A 24502-nucleotide genomic window follows, 5' to 3' on the forward strand; every position below is an offset into this window, starting at 1 on the left:
GTGGCACATAGGTGTACAAGCAGGCGAGACACATAATAAACAGGGCTACGTTTAAAAAGCGAATAAACTGAGGACAGAGGGACTTGCCAGCAACAAAATCATAGGGCATGTTTCAAGTTGGCTCTATGTGCCGAGCTCTGGTAGCCATCGGAGGCATTTCCACTAAGGTGGTAGACTGGGTGTCTGTGACTGAGTGACACAAAGCATGATCCAGTGCCACTTGCAAATCTCTTGGCCTTGGCGTTATCAGAGTCACCAAAGGATGGTCTGGAAGAGTAGCAAGTGTTCTTAACTGATGAGTGCTTTTTTCTTTTAAGATTTATTTTATTTCTCCGAGTATACTGTAGCTGTCTTCAGACACACAAGAAGAGGGCATCAGATTCTATTAATGATGGTCATGAGCCACCATGTGGTTGCTGGGAATTGAACTCAGGACCTCTGGAAGAGCAGTCAGTGCTCTTAACCGCTGAGCCATCTCTCCAGCCCGGAGTGCTTTTTTTTTAAGATTTTAGATTCTAAGCCTTATTTTGCTGGGTGTTGTAGCACATGCTAATCCTAATGCTACAGAGGTAGAGGTAGGCAGAATTCAAAGCCAGCCAGGGCTACATAGTGAGACTCAAAGCAAAAATGTATTTTGCCTGTGGGCGACCATACCTGGTTCCCTCAGAAGCCCTTAGTCACATGGGTGCCAGCTGACCCTGGGTCTTCGGAACAAGCGCTCTTAGCTGTTGTGCCTTACAGCACTGCTTCCCTTCCAAGGTATCTGTGATAGATGCGTGTGGATGCAGACCTCAAAGGCCAGAGGTTGCTGTTGGATAGCCCCTCCCTCTCATTTTTCTCACTTGTGTGTGTGTATATATACATACATGTACACACACCAGGTACCTGTGGCGGTCAGGGGACAAATTTCAGCAATGAGTTCTTACCATGTTGAGTCAGTTCCAGCATCCAACTCAGGTTGCTGTGCTGGGGGGCGGGCCTTTTAGAAATTCTACAACTACCGCTGAACTTCTCATTCAACTCTACCCTGGGCATACTCAGATTTGTATGCTGTGCAGAATCTGCCCCAGCTTCAGCGAAGCCGCCCAAAACCTAAGCAAGTGTCCCAGTGTGACTCCTCGCATCCCACTGCCACCACAGAGAAACACAGTTGCTGGTGCTGCTCTTTCCTGCTTGCTGGAAAGCTTCCTACTTAGCGAGCTTGCCAAGTTGCCAAGTACCACGGACAGAGCACAACATGGCGGCCAAGATCCTGACAGTCTGGGCCACACTAGGGCCATAGGAAATGTGAAATGCAAAAATTCAAACAATGACCCCGCTAAAGGAGACAGTTAGCATCACACTCAACCCGGTGCTGCCTCCTGATTAATAAGACAGGCAGACACGGCCTTGCCCTCTTCTGTTTACCTGAAACTCGAGAGCAAACTGTGTAATTGGCTTGTTTAAATGACTGGTTCTAATTTTGTAACACTCAACCAGTTTTTGTCCCTTGTAACTTGCATTAAGAAAAAAAAAAATTGTACTTTATTGCTGATACGGAGTCATTCAGGAGGTCATGAATTCATCTCTAATATCCTTTATTACGCTGTCAGGTCTCAGGTTACTAACTGGACTGAGATAAATGTCATCAGGCCCAGCTACTACAAAGGGAAGGGCACACTTTGTGGGTAGGCTATCACACTGTGTAGATAGGAATCATCCAGTAAAATGGAATTGTTGACTTTCTCCCTAACCTCTACCTCCCCCAAAGACACCACACTTGGGAGAAGCCTTGGGACGCTACCCACTACACTGCAACATCTCCCTTGGTGTAGGGGACAATGAAACGACCAAACGTTATTTAGAATTTACCAGTTTCGGGGCTGGGGATTTAGCTCAGTGGTAGAGCGCTTACCTAGGAAGCGCAAGGCCCTGGGTTCGGTCCCCAGCTCCGAAAAAAAGAACCAAAAAAAAAAAAAAATAATAATAATAATTTACCAGTTTCCTTAGAAAATACTAAGATACACAGAAGTAGCATTCGGCCGATGCAGCCCGGCCTCACAGGCAGCTCCAAGGACTTGACGCTGGCTGCACATAGCTGCAGGTTAGGTCCACTCTTACCAAAGGGAGTGTTGATTCTGCCAAGCAGCTTGGAAGCCCACGCTGGGGGACAGCCATGCATTAAACCCCACCTCTAATCAGTGCTTTCCTCCGCCTCCCAGGCAGGATGGCCCTGGATAAGACTCCAGACTATGACACTATCTATGCTTTGCAATTTTCCCGTTTATTAAAAAACAAGCAAGCTTTACTTTCTGTAAAACTTAACTCCTCAAAGCATCTGGGACCTAAAGATCTGCAAACGAAAGCACCACAGCCCAGCATCAGCTCCGACTCTGCAGCCAGGGCCCCCACTCCGCAGCCAGGGCCTGCACGACGTTAGGAAGCTCTTCCTTTATTAATCTCCACCTGCTTGGAAGGACATCTCTCTGTGAAGGTGTAACAACACTGTGACACTGACACCTCAGTGTCACTCCTAACCCCAGAGCCACAGGGACCCTACTGGCCATGTTCTCCGTTATCCAATCCATCTTGACAGCTCCTACAAACTCTAATACACTATGGAGACAGCTCAGGGATGGAGCTCTTGCCTACAGTGAACAAGATCTGGGTTTGATCCTCAGTGCTAAAGAGAATACCACGGTACAATACACTCACAGTTACACAAGTGCTGTTGGCTTCTTCGACACACCAGTAAACAAAGGTCTGATGGTTTAGAACTTTATTTCAATGTAACTATATGCATAGGAAACACACTCATATCGGTTAATAGAATGCAATCACGTTCAACTTATCCTATACAGTCTTGACCAGAAACTTGGTACATGGTTTACAATTTAAAAAAAAATAATAACAAAAAACAAACTGCAATCTGCTTCATCTGTTACAAATGTATAAAAAAAAAAATCTTCCATCAAATGCTGCTGAAGGCAGCAGAACCTTGAGAAATATACCTTTGGTTTGCCTCAGGAAAGTAACACATATTGCACTGTAAAGGTTTATAAAATTGGCGCAAAGCATTGTTGTGATGTCACAAGACCAGTTCTGAGAGTCCAGTAACTGACGGGAGCCTGCGGGACATACACACAGCTGTAGAAGCCCTCGCTTGCCCTCAGCCAGCAGGACACACACTGAATCTACAGTCAGATTGTTCTGAACTAAGACGTCAGCTCACCTCATGTGCTCAGGCAGTCAGGAAACCTTAGATAGACCTTGATTTCTGCAAAGAAAACGGAGTTTCTTCAGTGTTTCAGTTTACGAGTAACAGGATGCTAACAGGTAGGTCGTTCCTTCCGTTGTCCACATTCAGAGCGAAACCGATGAGGTGAGCTTGGGCTTTACTTTGCATTTCTACATTTGAAGTAACCCATGACTTTAAAAGTAAATCTAAAACAGTAAAATGACCCTTCTTGGAAGACTGGACAAAGACAACCTGACTAAGTTGTAAAAAGTCTCGTCAAAGCAGTGTAGTCTTATGAATTACGCCTCAATTTTAAAAAAAAAGTAGCCCCAAAATAAAAAGCAGCTCTGAAAAAGAAAATATAACTTAAGATATCTTGAAAAGACAAGGAGAATACAGGTTCAAAAATAATTAAGATACATTGCTCTAAGGCTACCTAGGATTAGGCTGTAAAGAATTCTACCATTTCACGTTTACCACTAGTTACTAAATATCAATTTACAAGATGTTCGTTTTTTGTGTTCCTTTATCAAGAGAAAAAAAATCTACCTTGAGACTATGAGGGTAGTGATGGGGGAGAGACTAGAAAACAAGATTCAAACAATCCCATGCAAATATCAGTTTCAAATGGAAGAACTCCCAACTGTACTAGAAGTTCCGATCGCTAAGATACTTTCCACTGAAAAGACTTTAAGTACACTTACATGGCACCAAGGGTCAGGCCTAATATAGGCCTGAGGACCAAGTCCTTGTTTTCTGGAAGAAAGCCCTCAAAAGTCCCACTCAATTTCAGGTAACAATGTTTTTAAAGACTAATTTAATGAGGTTTTAATTTCCTTTGTATTTTTGTTTTTTTACTTCTAATCTTAAAGACTAGATTAAAACTAGTCAAGCCCCAGAAGGCATTGTTTTCCTCTGCAACAAAGACTTCACAAAACCTTAGTAAGAACCAACCAGCTCCCAGCCTCCAACCTGTGCTTGCAAAGCATCTTTCTCAACATCTTGAAAAGGTAATGTAGGCAAACATCTGCTCATAAACATTAAAACTAGTTGTTAGAAAGACTTAACTAGCTTTATAATTTAAATTTAAAACATAAATACTTGCAGTCTGATCTGCACTACAATGATTGTCGGAGCCTAGAATTCAACATTTACAAAGTCTCATGCACACACATAAAACACACACCATCATCACACAACTTGTGTCTTGAGAGAATCTTCTGCTTTTTAAATCTTTGGCCTCCCAGTCAATTCCAAGTTCAACCAACTTTAACTAAAACTTCACTCAGAATTTCACCAAGCTTTTCACCCACACATTAATGCTCGTCATATCTTTCATGAACTGTCAAAATCTGAAGCCTGCTCAGAGATCGCCAGGTAAAATAAGTGAAATACACAGAGGTTATTCCAGCAAAATGTCACAAATCCCTACGGGGATCGTACTTCATTACTACTACCAGTAAGAAAGTCCATGCTGGGCTCTGTCACACTCTGGAGAACACTGAGAACCTGTTCTGGAGTACATGCAGTTTCTCAGTGTCCCCAGAGGAACACCAGGACAGCTACAAATCACTTAAGGCCTCTCCTGTACAGAGGCTGTCTCACAGGGACAGCGAGGACACCCACTAGTTTGTGGAGATCCCTGAGAAAATGTGATACTTAAAATCCGGACTGTACTTAGTTAACACCAGCCTTTTCAGTACTCACTGGAAGAAGCAGCAGCTGCTTGCTGGGACTCAGCACTTAAACTAGACTAGTCATGTGACCATAATGGCTTTCTCACAGCTGATGGTCTACAGTCTGAAGGATAATTATGTCTCCTTCCAGGTTTCTGCTTCCAAATATCTACTCAGTACAGATGATCCCAACATCAACCATCTACTGAAGAGAACTCCTCAAAGGATGATCACTCTGTAATAAGCTAGAAACAGCAAAATAAACTCTTGATGGCTGATTTTCGAGACAAATTTTGTTCAATATGCATCTAATGGCTTACTGCCAAAATATATATATATAATATATATATTATATATAATATATATATATATTATATATAATATATATATATCTCAGACTGGAAAGCTGTGGAATTACACATTTCTTCACCATTCAAAATAACTTATATGAAACTAATCCTGGCATGGGTAAGAGGTGAAATTTAAAATAAAAAAATAATAAAACAAAACCCAAAACAATGGATTGAACCTGCATGTTCCATTGTTTATAAACTTGCACACGCACTATTGTTCTGCAAAAAAGACAATTGCAGCAAAGAAAAGGAAAATGGCCCTTTGCAAACAAGCCTAAAAGCATCCCTCCAAAAAGGGAAAAACAAAAACCATGCATATATATGTCTAGTGTTACTATTTAACACAATGCTGTTTCTGGGGAAGGGAGATTAACTGCATAGGTTAAAGAAACAAAAACAAGAACCATGTGCAACATCTTAAGCCAGAAAAGCACCAAAGTAAAAAATACCAAAAATCACTTTTTATAATGATTAACATATAAACACAGAATATTGATAGCAAGTTAGGAAGCCATTATCTGGACAGATACAATGTCCAATGTAGGAAATTTCTCTCCAATTTAAATCCTTTTTCATCTCTAAAGAAACTGTAAAGTGCTAACTTATTTATATAAAGCAGGCAAATTCTTCAAGTAATTTACTAAGCCAATTTTTATCAATCTAAACAAGAACTAAAAATTAGGAACTACAGTGAAAAGAACAGAAAACCTGACAGAAAACACTTGTAGGCAGACAAGGGCGTGTTCCACCATCTTACCCTTCTCCTTGCACCCGACTGCATGATTTGGTTAGGTATCTGTCTCCTTACACCAACTCTCTAGAATTTGCTAAGATTTATCCAACAACCACTAAATAAGAAAAAGAATGTTACTGAAGACAGCACTGGAGACTGACCAAAGCAACTTACATTTGTCTACAGTCAAACTAAAATTAGAGGCATGCTTACAAAGTCCGCATTGTGCTTCTCCTGAGGATCAGCTACTCTACTCCTGCTCCTCAGCTGCTTCTTCAAGGAAGTACACATTCACCAAATGGCGATTGAGGTGTTTGCTATAGTCTTTTTCCTTTCTAAAAGAACGATCACAAAAAATACAAACAAACTCTCCCTCAGTTACTTTGACAGCCAACCCTTCCTTTCCACTTTTTGACGTAGCTTCCTGTGGTGCTGGCCGAGCCCCATGCAGTCCTGAGTCATCACTCCCCTCAGACATGTTGTCGCTCAGGTCACTTCCATCATGGCTGTGAATGCCTTCATCCTCATCAATTTCCTGAGACTCGGCCAAAGTGATAGGAGGGGAGGCCACCACAGCTGGTGCCGCTGCTTCAGGGTCCACTCTTGGGTTAAGAGGTGACACTGGTTCTACTGCTGAGTCTTTCAGAGGGACACGGTCTGTCTTCTGCTCAGTGTCCACTTCCATTTCACAAACCGCAGTGGAGTCAGCCTGACACTCGCTGTGTAATGTTTCACCATCTGGTGCATTTGAGCTTTGTTCAGAGGATAAAGCACTGGTAGATTCCATGGGAGCAGCCAGCTCAGCTCGACTCTCACCAGCTTCCTCTGTTCCTCCTTTCTCGAGAGGGGATACTTTATTTCCTTCCCCGTCAGAGAACATTTCTTGGTCCTTGGGTGTCTCTTCTCTTCTCAAGTGTCCCTTTGGCAGTGGTGACGGTGGGGCTGGGAGGTCCGGTGCGCTCTTGCTGGCCTTCAGAAGCTGGCTATCTCTGACAGGCACTAAGCCAACCTCAATAAGAACCTGCTCCTGCCTCGCCATCTCACTCAGCACGCTCAACTTCTCCTTGGCACGGTCTTTCCGGGGAGATGACCTTCTGGTTAGCTTGACTTGAGGTGGCTCGGAGACAGAAAGGGGCTCCTCCTGAACAGCTCCCACCTGAGTAGGACCTGTCTGAGCAACCTTAGTCTGAGCATGCTCCACAGAAGGCAGCTCCTTCTGACAATCCTCCACAGGAGGCAGCTCCACCTGAGGCAGCTCCATGGGAAGCGGAGGCTCCAAATGAGGAGGTGGCTCCACCTGGGAAGGCTCCATGGGAGGGGACGGTTCCATCTCAGCAGGCTCCATGGGACATGGAGGCTCCACGGGAGGGGGAGGCTCCACACAGGCAGGTGGCTCTACCTGGGGAGGCTCCTGAGGAGGAGACGGCTCCAATTGAGCAGGCTCCACAGGAAGAGGCCGCTGCACCTGAGGCGGCCCTGTCTGGGAAACGTCCATCTGGGCAGGCTCTGTCTGAGCAATATCCATGGGAGAAGAGAGCTCTGTCTGAGTAGATCCTGATGGGGTGACCACCGCCTGAGTGAGAGCAGGAACTGGAGACTCCCCTCCTTGAGCCATCTCCGAGGAAGGTTCTGTGTGCCCCACCCACTTCGGAGCAAGTTTGCTGCCTTTTTTAGCTGTCTTAGTCTTGAGAGCCGTCTTCTTCCCGCCTTTCTTAATGGAAGCACTTTGCTGTTTGTCCGCCTTCCTGTCCTCCACTCTGCTGCCCTTCGGCACTTCGCCGCTGGTCTTGGGTTTGCTCTCCGTCTTTTTCTTCTTTGTCACGGGTCCCTCAGTCACAGGCTCAGCCGAGGGATGGGCCTCGGCGTCCATCTTCCTTTTGCTCTTCTTAGCTTTAGAGGACTTTTCTGCGTTGTTTCCTGTCTGTCCATCTGTGTGTTTTCCCTCCGCTGCTTTAGTCTCCACCGCTGATTTCCGAGTTCGGGTAGTTACCTGCACCACAGAGGCATTGCTACAGGGCTTCTTCTCTTTTGGAACATCTTTTCCAACGCCTTTTACAGGCCTCTCACTTCTCCTCGCAGACGCGTCCACCCCCTTGGTTTTCGCTTGCTCTGTGTCCGTCTGCTCAGTGGCGGCGGCGGCGGCGTCACGGTGCAGGTCAGCCTCCCTCCTCTTGGTTTTCTTCAGCTTCACTTTGGACACGTCCATCGTCTTGCTGGGGCAGGTGGGGTGCTTGGACTTGAAATGGTACTGCAGGTTACACTTCTTGGAGGCCGCGTAGTCACACACGGGGCAGTTGAACTGCCGAGGGTTGACGTGCAGCTCGACGTGCTTCTTGAAGTTGCTCCTATCGGCTGTTTTGTAGTCACAGTGAGGGCAATTAAGAGGTTTAGGCCCGTTGTGAACCTGTCTTGCGTGTCGGGTCACTTCGTGCTGATTAGAGGCCACATAATTGCACTGATCACATTTAAATGGCTTCTCACCTAAAGGTAAAGAGGAGATGTCAGAGATAAAAGACACGAGTCAACATGAAACTGTCCTCAGGAGTCATCAAGGTGAAATAACCACAGAGCACTTGTAGGAAAGACTCATCATGCACCTTCTAGTTCCCATATTTATTTGTATCACTTTTCCCTCTCTGGGATGGACTCTTGATTCTCAAAATCAATTGGAGGAATAATCAACATTATCTTCAAAACCATTTAGAGGCAGCTCAATGGCTCTACTACAGACCAGGCTCCACAGAAAGCAGGCATGGCTGGCGGTCTGAGGGCCTCTGGCGCTGTCTCTGGGACAAAGCAACTCTAAGAGAAAAATGCTTTCACTTTTTTGTTCCTCACCCTCTAGAATTCTCTTAATCAAAAGTAGAACGTAACACAGTAAGAAACACTCACATCTGTAAGGTAACCCTGGGAGTGGAGTCTGGGTCTCAGTCACAGGCCAGAGGTCTAAGTTTTAAGGCTCTGCCTTAGCTAGGGGGAATAACCTTGACCCATCCCTCCAGGTGAGAGAGTAAAGCTGCACCCAGCACGGTTTGTTTTAAAGCAAATATAAGGCTTACGTCAACTAGAAAACTTAAGTGATTTTTTTCTCAACTTACTCTATAAAAAGGGCAAAGAAACTAAATTTGATTGGTGGCATACAAATAGATACGGTGTGTAACACAAGCAGACAGTCACAATCACAGACACAAATAAAATCAGGCCCCACCCGCTCCAAAATTAAAAGCATTAAAAAATTCTACCTGAATACATACCCAACTAGATCACACTCTAGTAAATATTACCAAATGGGTATCCATACCCCACCGGTCCAGTGGAAAGCATAGAGAAATGGAAATTGACATTTATGAAAATTAATCTTTCAAACATCCTCATTATTATCCAAGTTTTCCACAAGCAAAATTAGACATAAAGCTTAACTATGACAATATTATAGATTACACCATTAGAAATGTCTGCTGAACGAATCCCAAATCTCCCTCAAAGCCTCCTCAGGTATAACAAATTAGGTAAGTAAACACATGAAATTCTTGCCATGCTAAATTAAGAGTTTCAGCTAGGCATGGTAGCACATTCCTGTAATCCCTGCTACTCATGAGGCTGAGGCAAGAGGACCACTGTATTTGAAGCCAATATAGACACCATAGCCCGAGCCTATCTCAAAATGTGGAGGGGAAAAAAAGAGTCTAAGGATGTAAGTGGGGGGGGGGACATGACGGTAATGGGGGGAGGATGGGGAGGGGAACATCCGTAGAGAAGGGGAGTGGGAGGGGATAGGGGGATGGTGGCCCGGAAACCGAGAAAGGGAATAACAATTGAATATGTAACAACTGAAATGTAAATAAGAAATACCCAAGTTAATAAAGATGGGGGGGGGAAAAAACAAAATTAAAGAATGTAAGTCAGTAGGGAAAGGCCCTGGGCTTGACTCAAGTCTGCAGAAAGGTATGGACAGTTTCCACAGCACATACATTCCTCCTCCACTTTCCCTACAGTGTCCTTGGCAGTAATGTTCTAATGGAAACAAACATTTGGGGGTTGGGGATTTAGCTCAGTGGTAGAGCGCTTGCCTAGCAGGAGCAAGGCCCTAGTAAGGCCCTGGGTTCGGTCCCCAGCTCCGGAAAAAAAAAAAAAGAAAAAGAAAAAGGAAACAAACATTTGCTTTAACATACAGTCTGGATGCAGACTGATGGCCTAGCGGTTTAAAAAAAAAAAAAAATCACTTCAGCAGTTAAAAAAAATCATCAGGAAAAGCCAATGAACTCTACAACTGTTTCTTCTGAGGCCTGGAGAGGGACAAAGTCTTGCCAATAGTAATGTGATTAGTGTGAACTTCGTGCAAGCATGCAATGTGCATGGCCTGTAATTGCACACTGGAAAAGTTTGGGCAGAACAAGAGGACAGATCAGGCCTGGTGGTACCTATCACAGTGACTGTCTGGGGGAAAGAGTTCAATAGAGGCCAGCCTGAGACTGTCCCCAAAACAAAATACCAAGCCTTGGATTCAATCCTCAGGCCTACATGAAACCCAGTAAGTACGGTGGCACACACCTGTAATGCCAACATTCTGAAACATAGTTCTTTTTTTTTTTTTTTTTTTGGTTCTTTTTTTTGGAGCTGGGGACCAAACCCAGGGCCTTGCGCTTCCTAGGCAAGCGCTCTACCACTGAGCTAAATCCCCAACCCCTGAAACATAGTTCTTAAAAAAAAAAAAGAGAGACAGCAAGACAGCACTTCTCGCCATGCCTAAACAAGACCCACAGTGAAGGCAGAGCTGTCCCCTTGTAGTCTCTATACACAAGCCATGATGGCACAGCCTCAAGAATACACAATACACAATAAATTAATTAAACTTGATTTTAAAAATTGGTACTGCAGTTCCAGGATGGCTAGAGCTACACAAAGAAACCCTGTTTTGGGGCTGGAGAGATGGCTCAGTGGTTAAGAGCACTGACTGCTCTTCCAGAGGTCCTGAGTTCAATTCCCAGCACCACACACATGGTGGCTCACAACTATCTGTAATGAGATCTGATGCCCTCCTCTGGTGTGTCTGAAGACAGCGACAGTGTACTCATATACATTAAATTTAAAAAAAAAAAAAATTAAAGTAAAATAAAAAAAAAAGAAACCCTGTCTTGAAAAAAAAATAGATACTGTAAATCTGACCAAGAGCCCAGTACCAGGGAGGTCATAGTGCATACACTACTGTTTTAACAGTCATGTCCCAAACTGTCTTCTAAATACCTACGTCTATATCCAGTTAGCCAAGATGCTTACTGCAGCTAGAGTTCAGTGATTCAAATGGCCAGAGTATGAGGAGGACATGCTTTGCCTTGAATAAGACATCTGCGTCACACCACCCAGAGCTCGGAGAACATCACAGAAAGGCGGAAAGATGGGTCGGGAACTAAATTCTAACTTCTCATCTTGAGAGGCTAAGTTAATCTTGTTATCCAGGGGCAAACATGGAGAAGTTAGCACACGTGCCCTAAGGGCTCTGTATTCTGAATCTGGATAGAGAGATTCAAGCCAGTCACCACCAAAAAGTCTTTTTTTTTTTTTTTCTTTTTTCGGAGCTGGGGACCGAACCCAGGGCCTTGTGCTTGCTAGGCAAGCGCTCTACCACTGAGCTAAATCCCCAACCCCCCAAAAGTCTTTTAAGATATGCCAGGCTAACCATTTATTTTTGGTCCCCTAGATTTTAAGGCTAGCTTCACCATGCTGCCTGGGATAGTTCAGTATTATGGCTTAGGCCGGCTTGAGTTTCCAACCCTCTTCCTGCCTCAACTCTCAATTACAGCTGTGTACCAGCATGCCAGCAACATTTGAGTTTTTGCATGTATGTCTGTGTTGGGGCAATAGGGCACAACAGAACTGTGAAGGTGTCAGAGACCGGCCTGACGGAGTTGGTTCTCCTTCCTCACAGGTCTGGGGAATCAGACTGACAGCAAGCATCCTTACTCGTTAGGCCATGTAGAAAACATATACTTTTTAAAAGATTTACTTACTATTTTTGCGTATGTGGGTGTTCCTTCGTTAAGTTTCTATACCTGAGATACATGAAGATGCCCTCAGATGTAGGCTTAAATTTTTTACAGCCTGCTTTTAATAAGGGTTCAACCTCTGCTCTAGCCCACACCAGCCAAGGTAGTGGCAAAGAAAAGGTATTAGAATATGGGGAAGTGGACCTGTTCAGCAATAGTTCCTGGGGACTGGCTCCACCTTTGACAGCACTCAGTAGTTAGCATCATCAGCTCCAGACCAGTCCTCTAGGCAGCACACAGGAGCTGAGCGTGAACCAGTAGCTGCTGCCTAGTTCAGAAGGAACCCTTAGGCTCCAACCCGCTGGGAGTGAGGCCTCAGAGGCAGCAAAGTGCCACAGAAACCTCAGTTCGTGGAAGTTCGTGGGCAAGCTTCTCAAAATGTCAGCATTTGGAGCAAACCAAAGCAATGCTCAGTGCTCACCCCCAACTCTCATGGGGTCATAGCCACTTCACTCAGGGGCTGTAAGGCATCAGGTTCCCTGAGTGCATGCAGCTATAGGCGATTATGAGCTACCACACCTGCGTGCTGAGCCATCTACCCAGCCCCCGAAATCTGCTTTTAAGTTTTTCTATGTCCTGAGAACAGAGACCACTGAGAGCGGTGATCCTATTTCAGCCACCATATAGCCCTATGTGATGACTTTGCGGTAAGTCAGTGAACTGGATCATCCATTATTTTTTTTTCTTTTCTTTTTTTCAGAGCTGGGGACCGAACCCAGGGCCTTGCGCTCCCTAGGCAAGCGCTCTACCACTGAGCTAAATCCCCAACCCCCCATTATTTTTTTTAACATTTATTTTGTACACTAGTCCCCTTAGCGCCACTGAACTGGAATTCATTCAACTGGGGTTCATGCCTAACCCCAGCACCTCAGAGGGGAAGGCAGGAGGCCGAGAATTTAAAGACATCTTCAGCTATGTACTAAGAGATAAGAGAATCCTCAACCTGGGCTACATGAGACCACCTCAAAAAAAGACAGAAGGTGGGGTTGGGGATTTAGCTCAGTGGTAGAGCGCTTGCCTAGCAAGCGGAAGGCCCTGGGTTCGGTCCCCAGCTCCGAAAAAAAGAACCAAAAAAAAAAAAGACAGAAGGGAAGAGGACAGGTACACAAATGTCATAATACAAGCAATAAAGAAACTGAGATGGGAAGAGAATGAGGGAGGCTTAGGCTACACTGCCAATCCTTTGTTTTTGTACCTATGAGGTCCTTTTTTCCTGTGCATCATATGCATGCAGTACCTACAGAGGCCAGAAGGGGCATTAGATGCCCTGGGACCAGAGTTCGAGAGATTAAGTTGTGAACCACCACCATATGGTGCTAGAAATCGAACCCTAGTACTCTGGAAAAGCAATGTACTCTCATCTTAACTAATGAGAATCACCCAGCCCCGGACTTTATCACACACACAATCCAAAAGAAAATGGGATAAATTAACCTGTGGACTATGTAGAATTCTCCCCGGTTCTAACAAATATTAGGAACCCTTTGGGCATAAGAGATTGCTCAGACAAGTTTAGTTCCCAGCACCCAGAGTCTCCTAACCACCCGTAAACTCCAATGCACCCGGGGGGGGGGGGGGGGGGATCTGTCACTCTCTTCTGGCCTCCACAGAAACCGCATTGCACCCACATGGTGCACTTACAGGCAAAATACTCACATACTATTAATAAGATACTCACGTACTATTAACAAAATGCTCACATACTATTAACAAAATACTCACGTACTATTAATAAAATTTCAGAAAAAAAACAAAGCCCTCCCAGAAAAAGCATGCAAATAAACTCACTTCTGTTTTGTTCTAGAGTCCGACCTAAGAGAACCCATATTTACCCCTCCCATTATGGTCTTGCTTTTTTAAGGTGGGGTCTGCCTGGCACCATGGCACAGGCTTTCAATGCTAACACCTCCAGGCAGGGGCAGGTGGATCTGTGAGTTCCACACAGCAGTAGCTATGTAATAAGAACACATCTAAGGAAAAAAACAAACCTCCAAAAACAGTAAGTTATAAGCAACTCAACTTCAGTTCTAAAAGAAAGCTTTTCATAAGGTAGTTTTCAACAGTGAAATAAAAATGACGATTTACTGAAATGCTGGCAGTCACCATCTCTTACCAACCTGAGTGAGTACGCATGTGTCGAGTTAGATGAGTCTTCTGAGAACTTGAGTAAGGACACAGTTCACATTTATAAGGGCGTTCTCCTGCAAAATTATAATGACAGTGTTGAGATGTTAATATGTAAAAATAAACCCAAGCACTGGTTTATAAATAAATTAATAAATTTAATAAATCCTAAGCACTGTAACTTCTCCCTCACACACACTTTTAGGCAACTTCGGCATTTGGGGGTCGGTCTGCCTGGGTTTTATTTCAGTTTTTGGACCAGATTCTCCTGGGCAGTTCAAGCTAGCCAAAGGCTCCATCCTCCTGGCTCATGTATCCCCAGCGGATTCCCATGTTTCCATTGAGCCAGCGGATTCCCATGTTTCCATTGAGCCAGGGTCGAAAGTGGACAAGGAGCAATGAACTTGTGGTCAAGCTGTCTCAGACTCCCAATACACACCTAGGGTTACAGACCTGTGCCCTGACCAGCACGGACGACCCTGAACTGACCCTCCTCCCTTAGCCTCCCAGGAGCTAGGACGATAAGGTAGGAAGGAGCCACCACAACCACAGCTCAGCAGCTTTGATCAAAATTACTCTTCTCCCATTCCTGGCAGACTCAGTCAGTTAACTCCATTTTGTAAGTATAAATTAGATCTGAGTGGTAGAGCGAACCCACAAAATTCATACACTGGGGAGGAGACATTCTCAGCTATGAGTTGTTGTACAGCATGACGCCAAAGGAGGTCACCAGGGCCAGTGAGACAGCTCAGTTAAAAGCAATCCCATCCTGCTCTTAATTACTGAGCTGAGAATTACAGCTCGGTGCCCAGAACCCATAGGGCACTCAACCAGCCATGACTTCAGTTCCAGTCTGAGGCCCTCTTCTGGCTTCCTTGGGCACCAAACAAGCAGATGTTCCTTCTGCCTCTATAATGTCAAGGATAATGGCCTTGACCATATACCACCCTGCATTTCAAGGAGTTACCTTTATGTACCTAGAAATAATAAAACGTGCAGAGTGATCTAACATTAGAGTTGTGTTGTACAAGGACAGCTGAAGGTGCCAGAGACTCAGTACTAACAAGAGCATCTTATGTGGAGTCAGGCTCAGTTACCCAGGTGGCCTTTAACTCATTCTGAGACCAAGACGGGCCTTGATCTCATGAACTGCCTGCCTTGCCTCAATTACAGGCCTGCACCACCAGCCCAGCTACGCTAAGACGACTCAGGGTCTCAAGGCTGCCAGCAGGCAAAGGCACTTGGCCTTGCCAAATATGTCAACCTGAGTTCCACATTAAACAAAGATGATTTGAGTGGTCCCAAAACTCAAAGGAAGAAACTGACATAGACATTAATGCCCAAAGGACAGAACAACCCCAACATCAAACTAATGACAGAGTTACATTCCTACACTCAGAAATGAAGCTGTCAGGAGAGGCAGCTTGGCTTAGAGAAGCTGCTCAAACATGGAAAGCCTCAGGCCATCAGCAGCAGGTTTTTTTTAGGCAGACGGAGATCTCTCTGAACACCACAGATAAGCAGAGAAACCCTGTATCCTCCCTAATGATGACGAAAACAACAACAAAAGGGTAGCTAAAGGCTCAAAGTCATGTAATGGGTAACTGTCACCCATGTAAAAGGGCCATTAAAACGGCTGTGAGCTCCTGTGCCCACATACTCATTACCCAGGAGCTAAAGTAGGAAAATCTGGAACTCTCAAGTTCCACCTGAGGTAAATAGCGAGATCCTATTTAAAAGAGAGGGTGGGGCCTGGAGAGATAACTCAGCAGTTAAAAACACAGGTTCTTCCAAAGACCCGAGTTTGTTGGGTTCCCAATACCCCGTTCACTGGCACCTGTAACTTCAGCTCTAAGGATCCTATGTTCTTAAAGCTCCAAGGACACCCATATACACGTAACACACTCACAAAGAACAAAATAAATCTTTAAGGAAGTGGGGGTGGGTGGGAGAGAGGCCTTCCATTAAGAGAGCTCACAAGGCTTCCCAGACCAAATTCAGTTCCCAGCACCCACAGCAGGTGGCCCACAATTGCCTAATTACAGCTCCCTGGGCTCCAGCACCTGTGGCCCTAAGGCGCCTGCACTGATATGCAAACACTCAAGGGGAAAAAACTTAAAATTTAAAGAAGCCGAGAGCATAGTGCCACTGACCTTTAACCCTAACTCAGGGGAGGCAGAGGCAGGTGGATCTCTGCAGTGTTCCTGCCAGCCTGTTTACACAAGCTCAGGAAGGCTGGGGATACAAAAAGCAACCCTGTCTCAAACTACAATTACACAAATAACGATTCTGTGGAGGAAACCAACACTTCTTCCTTCCTAGGAAATAGGTACAAGTGTCTCCACTACCACTCTCTAAAAATCTTTGGTTGTTTTTCAAAACAGGGCCTCAGCGCCTAACTGGCTAATCCTATAGATGAGGCCTGCATAGGCCTCTAAAGTGCTAGGATAGTGTGGGCCACTACACTAGCTTAAAATAAAATCTTAAAAAGAAAAGTAAAATTTTCTTGTTTTTTTTTCCTACTAGAACTATTCAAACAAAAAAATCAAATTTTTTGTTGAAAATAGCTTAGCTCTTTAGTAGGGCTTACCCCGACCCTCACCCCCACCCAGATTTGGTTCTGAGACAGGCTTCATTGTGATGAAGCCCAGGTTGACCTTGAACTAAAAAAGATCCCCTAGCCTCAGCCTCTAGAGTGTTAGGACCACAGAAAGAGGAACTGACGGAATGTGGCTTTGCAAACCTCTTGAAGGCCTCAGCAACCTAACAGTTCTGAAGTATAAATACATACTTGACTAGTAAATCAAGCGACTAAACCTAAGAGCGCTGTACTGCCCACAGCACCCTGCACATGGTCTTCCATGGTCAGTGTTAGCATGAACCAACAGGGACGGCACAGTGAACCATGGTTTTCAGTTACTCCTTCAATACTTAATCTGCACCACTTTTGTTTGTGGCCAGGTCTCACTATGTTACCTGGCTGATTTGCAACTACATATATGGATGTGGATATGCAGATGGAGATGGAGATAGACAGACAGACAGACCCTCAAAGGTGCAGCTCTCTGCCTCCAAATGCTAGATTTACCTCTAGTCATCACCAAGATTTTAAGCTTTTTTCCCAAATTTTTTAAACAAGGCCTTACTATGTAGGCCTGGCTAGCCTAAAAGAACTATGTCAAGACCAGGCTGGCTCCAGCACCTGAGACAGAGGCAGGGGGATCACTGAATTCCCAGCCAGCCTGGTCTACAGGGGGAGATGCAGGATAGCCAGGGATGCACAGAGAAACCCTGTTTCAGAAAACCCTAAAATAAAAAATAAAAACTGGTTTCAAACAAAGATGTCTGTCTCCTTCTGTTGAGATAGAAGCCAAACTGTCTCACCAGGTCTGATTTTGGTTGTCTGGGTTTCTAGAGTCTAGGTGTGGGGGTGCACAGGTACCTGTGATTTTGGTTGTCTGGGTATCTAGAGTCCAGGTGTGGGGGTGCACAGGTACCTGCTGAGTGAGAGCAGGCGGCAGCTCTAAGCCGTGGGTGCTGGGAACTGAATTCAGGTCCTCTGCACAAGCAGCACAGTGTCAAGTTTAAGGAGAGTTGTTAAAGCAGCATGCTGTACATATGGCTTCTGGATAAGATAGCCTAGATGAAGTTAGTTTAACAGTTGGCTGATACAATCTGTTCAGCATGGGGTAAGACCCAACCAGCTCTCCCTTTAACAGCAGGCTTCAAACAACTGGCAATAAAATGTTTCTGAAGAACTAAATCAAAATGTAAGCCAGATATAGTGGTACAAGCTGGGAGATGAAGACAGGTGGATTTCTGTGAATTCCAGAACAGCCATGACTATCATTAAGAATAAAATAAAATGTGAGGTGTTTCTGGCAGTCTGTAGTCCTGGTTCTCAATGCACAGAGCGCCACGGTCTGTGTATGCACCAGTTAGAACCCTGGCTCAGACTGCAGACCACTGCTGTTAGGAACTACAGTGCTTTTACTGTACGTACAGTTGCTTAGTCTTATGGAAAGAATCATAATGGTCCCCTTTCAGAATTGAAAGCCTTTTAGTAATGTCCTACTGCACGTGTGTAACACATTAGTGTATCTTTAGAGCGGATTGGATTAGAATGTTTGCTCTTTAGAATAGCAGACTTGAGTTTTTCTTGTTTTATTGTCCAGACACCCCCAACCCTATGCTCCAGTCTACCCTAACCTAGAGAGGGTTCCTTTTGTGTAGCCCTGGCTGTCCTGGAATTCACTGGGATTCAAAGTATGCACCACCATGCAGTCACAAACGAGTTTAAAAAACAAAACAAGGGGCTGGAGAGATGGCTCAGTGGTTAAGAGCACTGACTGCTCTTCTCTGGAAGAGGTCCTGAGTTCAATTCCCACATGGTGGCTCACAACCAACTGTAATAGAATCCAATGCCCTCTTCTGATGTGTCTGAAGACCGTTACAGTGCACTCAATAAACATAAAGTAAATAATTCTTCTTAAAAAAAATCATTTAGGGCTGGAGAGATGGCTCAGTGGTTAAGAGCACCAACTGCTCTTCCAGAGGTCCTGAGTTCAAATCCCAGCAACCACATGGTGGTTCACAGCCATCTGTAAATGAGATCTGACACCCTCTTCTGGTGTGTCTGAAGACAGAGACAACAGTGTACCCATATATAATAAATAAATAAATCTTTAAAAAAAAATCATTTAACAAAAGTTTACCATAAGACCAGAGCAGAATTCCAATCATTTCTAAAATTTAACTAAGCACACTCCTTCCCTTTTGTACAAATATACAAAATGCAAAGTACCATTCTAAGGATGACAGATACTTTTTAAAAAATTAGCCAACTCTAATAAATGTTGAAGATGCTCTACGCCCTATACTAGCAAACATTCAATCAAGATGTAAACCTGCAAGTCAAACTAAGTATACCCATCTTCTCAGGATAAACTTTTACGTGTCTCAGGCACCAGAAGGCTGAGGCAGGAGAGTGAGTTCTAGGCTGGCCAGGGTTTTGTGTCACACCTATCTAATTCCTAGACTTGTTAATAAGAACCTCAAGAAGCAAGACTTGGAGAGTGCAGCAGGCCCCAGCCACTACTGAAACAAACCCTTGTCTTAGAAGACAAGGATGGGGCGTGGTGACACAGACTTGTAATCACTCAGGATCCAAAGGCAAAGTTTGGGGAGAGAATGCTACACTGGGGGAGTTCAGAGCAGCCAAGGTCATACTTGAATCTCCAGGATAAGCTTTTCTCTGGTCTAAACTCTGGTCAGGTCCTCTGGAAGAACAGCCAGTGCTCTTCATGGCTGAGCCATCTTTCCAACCCTCTTGAAACTTCTCTTTTAGGTGTGAGTCTGAGGAGATGGAACATGAAAGCCTACACAGACTTACACTTCTAGGCCACAAAGTCCTCAAAACCTGTAGGGATTGGGATATGCTGAGCGAAAACTAATTTTCTGAAAAGAAGTCCTCCTATACTTGAAAAGAACAAATGCTTGCTTGCTTGCTCTTTTAAGAAAATGGCTTCAACTGGCAGTGTCTCTACTCTGGGCTGGGGATGGCTGCTCTTGCAGAAGGCCCAGGGTTCGGTTTTTTGCACACACGTGGCACCAGCCTATGTGTCAGTCCTGGGAAACCCAATGCCCTCTGCTGGCCTCTGAAGGCACTGCCAACGTATGGTGCAGTTATAGACCATCGCAAACTTCTCATACACAGAGTAAACGACGACAGAAAATGGGCAAGAGGTGACACAGGCTCAGCAGACAGAATGTTTGTGTGGCGATGAGGAGGCCCTGTGTTCCACCTGACTTCATAAACCAGACACAGGGGCACATGCCATGTCTGCAATCCTACCGCTTAGAAAGTGGGAGCAGAAATATCAGAAATTAAACATCCTCAATTACAAGATCAGTGAGTTCAAGGCCAGTCTGAGCTACTAGAGATCCTGTTTCAAATAGAAGAGGGGCCCCTTGTGGTGGTACAGGCCCTTAATCCTATCAGTGGGGGGAGGGGCAGTCGGATCTGAACTTGAGGCCAACCATGAATGTCAGGACAGCCTGAGCTATGTCTCTGTTTCAAAAAAAAAAGGAAGGGGATATAAAGTCATTTCAGTATACTACTACTACACTACTACACAAGGTTAATCAGTAAGCTTTCTTCTTTTCTAAGCCCTCAATTCCCTTGGGAAACGGTAGCATATCTTAGATGGGTTCAGTTTACACAATCTACAAGAAGTCATACTTTGGGAACTAGAATTTAGGCTCTCTTACCTGTGTGAGTTCGAACGTGTTGAACATAATTATTTTTTCTGTCGGAAAAATAGTTGCACTTGCTACACGTGTAGACTTTCCTGGGAAAATGGTTCCTCAGGTGTTTCCGCCAGTGGTATTCGCTGACTGTCGTGTACGTGCAAATGATACACTTGTAGACACGCTCGTTATCCCCGGCTCTCAGGTGGTGCTTCAGGTGTGCCGTGTAGTGATCATACCGGTTGGTATTGTAGCCACAGCGATCACAGCGGATGGGACCCTTGGAGAACTCGCCCTCCTCAGACGGGGAAGCCCCAGATTCCCTGGCTTTGGCTTGCTTCTCTGCACTCTCTTCCACAAAAAACTTCTTAGCACTGTGAACCCGGATGTGATGTACGAACTGTTCTTCAGACTCCGCTTCATACTGGCATGGCTTACAACGGAAGGGTTTGGCCTTCAAATTCTTGCATTTGTCCTCCGCCACGGGTGCTTCAGGGGCGGGATCTTTATTCGAGCTGTACACTTCTGGGGCAGCTGATGCTTCAAATACGGGCTGGGGCTCTACAACGCTTAGCTCCAAACTTCTCAGTTCCATGTTGTCCAGCCCACTGGGGTCACCTTTTAGTTCAGCCGACTCCTCAAGGCCTTCTCCTTCGCTATCTGAAAAGTGGTTGTCTCCAACAGGCATCAACTCGGCCATCTGTCTCTCTTCACCAACCAGGTAATCACAGCAGCTGCCATTCACTTCCCCAGTCAGGGCCACGTTGGCTAACATAATGAGCTGAGGTGCCGCCAGTTCAGCTTTCGAGAGGTCGTGCAAGTCATACATGTCGTTGGGTAAGGCCATGCCCATGTTGCCACTGTTGTTAAAGAGACTTCCTCCTCCAGAAGACTGCCCCATCACCTGGGTGGCCATAACTGTAGCTGGATAAAGCATAACCAAAGAAAAAAAAAGTTAAATTAAATTAAATCCAGTCCCCATTACCCAAATCAAGCATCTTTCTAATGTAATCTTTAAAAACATCTAACAACAACTTTACTTTTCTTTATGTGGTTGTAATCCTAGCACTAGGTAGGCGTGGGCAAGGGTGCTGTTAATTTTCAATTCTCTTCATTGCAGTCACAAAAGCATACAAAAATGAGCTCTTTCCCCTAAACCCAGAAGGAAAAAAAACAATTCTTTGACCCATCAAGTCTACACCTGTTCGCAAGTGTGTCAACCTTCTTTCGGTTGGCTAACAATTTTAATGTTAACTAAAATTACTTTTAATAACCAAAGCACTGAATAGTTAACTATTGTTTTCTCACTTCTCCCTTTCAACAGTTCAGTGGTCTGAATGAGAACGCCAAAAAAAACAAAAAAAAAAAAAAAACACTGGCGATTCTGGGTCTATACTGAGCACATCAAGAAATTTGCAAGACTAATTCAACTTCTTCATGAGAATTCTATACCAACTCTAAAAGAATAAACTTAAAAAGTCGCAGATTCTTATTTTCTTGATGACTCTTAATTTAAAGGGGTGGTTACGGATCCCCTTTTCCCACAAAAGGGGAAGTTTTAAAGAGCTTTTTGTTGTTAGAAAACTCCCCTAAGAGTCGTGCAACTCAACACGTCAACCAACTTACGCGCATTGTGCTTGACTTGGCCTACTTGCCTAGAGGAAGCCATTACAGATCACCTTCTTGAAAACAAGTTGAGTTTTTAAATGGTCTCAAACCTCCAGCATCAAAGGTACTAGACTCGAACTCAGTGTCCCTCTTGCAAATTATTAAAGGCAAGATATGAAAAAAAAAGTATCTAAAAGACAGGCTTAAACCGAAAATACAAAAAGCGGGCCGTTTCACCTAGAGTCTAAACACAAGCTCGCTCAGTTACATGCCCCAACAAAAAGTTGAACCCGAATGCCATCACAGAAAACAGCGCTCTCCGGACTTCAACAGCCCCACGGATTCCACAACGGACCTCAACATCCACTTTAAAGCTCCACACGCACCTCAGTTGCCACACTCCAAGGAATGTCCACGTTTCTCCGGCAGACAGTGCAAGCACAGCCTGAGAGCAACGTGTTGCATGGAATTCCTATGTGCCGCTGCCACCAGCGTCGGCCTCGGCGGCGGCATTCCTAACTGAAATAGGCATTCGGCCATTTTCTCAAAATACCAAACACAAAGCAGCTCTTTGCAAACTTGGGCCCTCTTGCTTCCTCTCCGCCACCAACCCGCGGGCGGTGCCTGGGCTCTGACCTCGCGCGCTGCCCACCACCCTAGAGGCGCCTTTCGGCCGGCCGCGGCCCCGAAGCCCCCTCCCCCGCCGTCCGCACTAGCCCGGGACCCGGCGGAAAGTTACCTCGCTACCGGCGTCCGATCGGGCCTGTACCGGGGCTCCGCGGCGCCCTCCCGAGGCTGTCGGCCCCCGGTCGCTGCGAGGGGCCCCACGCGGGCCGCCGCCGCCCCCGCGCCCGGAAGTTTGCGAACTTCGCTCCCCCACCGCGCAGACCCAGCGAGGGCCGCAGAAATCGCTGTCCAGCCCGCCGGCGGCGCCGCCCGTGCCTCGGGCTGAGTCAAGCGGGGTGGCCGCCTTCCGGGCCTGCTCCGACTGGGGGAGGGGGCGGCGAGCCTGGGACCGCGGCGGGGCCGGGGGCGGTGGACCCGAGGCCGATGGAGGGCGGAGGGGGAAGTTTCAGGACCGCGGTCACCAGCAGCGGCGCTCCGGCCTCCGCGGCCCGGAATCCCAGGGCCGTGCGGAAGAGCCGCCCCGTGCTCTGCTGGGGACCAGTGCCCACGCCGCTCCGCACCAGCCCCCGGCCCAGCCCGTGACTCGCTCCGTAACCCGATCCCGCCCCCGCCCGCCTGCCGCGCCGCCCGAGCCACAGTATCTGCAGATCAGCCCTGGACAGCGCCTCGCGCCGCTCCGCGCCTGCCCGCCGCCCTCCCCCGTCGCTCTCCCGGGTCCGCGGCGTCCTACCCTCTTAGCTGCGCGCCCACGGACGGCCGCCCCCGTCGCTCTAACTCCTTTTCTTTGTTGCCGGACTTTCGGGGGAGGGGAGGGAGAGAGGGGAAAAGTTGGGCGTCGAGGCCCGCGAGACCCGGTGTGCGATCGCGGAGCGGGATCAGACCGCCGGCCCTGGTCCTGCCGTCGCTGTGGTCCCGGCCGCCAGGGTCTGGGGCCCGCGGCCTCGGCGGCGCTCGGTCTGCTGCTGCTCCGCGAGCTCGCGGGAGCCGCACATTCCAGCACAGGACGCTGCGCCGCGCACCCGGACCGCGCCGCCGCCGCCCGCCCGCCGGACACGCCCCCTCGCCGTCTGCGCGCGCCCGTCGACACGCCCCCTTCCCGCCCGCGCGCGTGGCCGCTGAGCGCGCCCCGCCCCTCGGCCCCATGGCTCGATGTGGACTCCTGGCCTGCCTGGAGGAGCGCCTGGGGGGAACCTCACCTAATCTGCCCGGACCCCCACTCCCGCCTTACGCTCATTAAAGGGGCGGAACCTACTCCCTGTGCTTCTTTCTTTTATAAACAAATAGCAAAAGTTCCACCCAGCCTTCCCGTGCGTGCACGAGAATAGTAGTTGTTAGAGAAAAACGTACAGGCATTGACTGCCCTCTTAAGAAGTATTGTCACTGGCCTCTTAAATAAGGCTGAAGCCCTAGAAAATACTGTTCAGGCCTGGCGTGTGGGCTCTCACCGGTAATCCCAACACTCAGGATACTGTTGAGACTAGAGGATCAAGAGTTAGAGGCCAGGGTTCAAGATCAGCCTGGGCTACTTAGGGACACTAGTCCAAAAAATTCAAAACAATACAAAAAGGGAGATCGGGCCTGGCTGCACATGCCTACTTGAAAGCCTTGAGCACTAGGAGATCGAGGTCATCAACTACCACTTGGCAAATTGGGGGGATCAGACTCAGAATTAGACAGAGGCAGGAGGATTGCTGAGAGTTTGAAGCTTTAGTGTGTGCTATGAAACAAGTATCAGGCCAGCCATAGCTACAAAGTGAGACCTTTCTCAGTCAAGAACCAAATCTAAGTCTCCGCCTACAGATCTTTATGCTTCACTGTCATTTTTAAGCTTCGTGAAGGCAAATGCTTTCAAATTTCAAACTCTAACCCGG

The 24502-nt window shown here is 46.4% G+C and overlaps 2 protein-coding genes across 4 annotated transcripts; both read right to left on the minus strand.

The window, feature by feature from the left end:
- Window positions 1–2743: 2743 nt before the first annotated feature.
- Window positions 2744–23685, minus strand: Rest (RE1-silencing transcription factor). Of its 3 annotated transcripts, none has more exons than XM_087584423.1 (5): window positions 23362–23685; window positions 20418–21320; window positions 14141–14224; window positions 6193–8460; window positions 2744–3256 (listed from the first exon to the last, which is right to left on the minus strand). In XM_087584423.1, the coding sequence occupies exons 2-4, from the start codon at window positions 21310–21312 to the stop codon at window positions 6230–6232; spliced, it is 3210 nt and encodes a 1069-aa protein (XP_087440549.1). In that variant the 5' UTR covers window positions 21313–21320; window positions 23362–23685; the 3' UTR covers window positions 2744–3256; window positions 6193–6229.
- On the minus strand, window positions 22740–23774 carry LOC148001298 (uncharacterized). The gene is made up of 2 exons (XM_087584509.1): window positions 23378–23774; window positions 22740–23272 (listed from the first exon to the last, which is right to left on the minus strand). Exons 1-2 carry the CDS (start codon window positions 23772–23774, stop codon window positions 22740–22742), a joined length of 930 nt encoding a protein of 309 aa, XP_087440635.1.
- Between the last annotated feature and the right edge of the window lie 728 nt (window positions 23775–24502).

The sequence above is a fragment of the Rattus norvegicus genome, chromosome 14 (assembly GCF_021556685.1).
Source record: "Rattus norvegicus strain SHRSP/BbbUtx chromosome 14, alternate assembly SHRSP_T2T, whole genome shotgun sequence".
Classification (NCBI taxonomy): domain Eukaryota; kingdom Metazoa; phylum Chordata; class Mammalia; order Rodentia; family Muridae; genus Rattus; species Rattus norvegicus.

Bases quoted from the DNA above. Each gene is read 5' to 3' on its own strand.
- Rest (XM_087584423.1), bottom strand. From the start codon at position 21,312: ATGGCCACCCAGGTGATGGGGCAGTCTTCTGGAGGAGGAAGTCTCTTT. The intron at 14,225-20,417 runs GTAAGAGAGCCT...ATAATTTTGCAG, and splicing joins ACACGTTCGAACTCACACAG to GAGAACGCCCTTATAAATGT. The intron at 8,461-14,140 runs GTTGGTAAGAGA...CTTTACCTTTAG, and splicing joins ACACATGCGTACTCACTCAG to GTGAGAAGCCATTTAAATGT.
- LOC148001298 (XM_087584509.1), bottom strand. From the start codon at position 23,774: ATGGGGCCGAGGGGCGGGGCGCGCTCAGCGGCCACGCGCGCGGGCGGG. The intron at 23,273-23,377 runs GCGCGCAGCTAA...GCTGATCTGCAG, and splicing joins ACGGGGGCGGCCGTCCGTGG to ATACTGTGGCTCGGGCGGCG.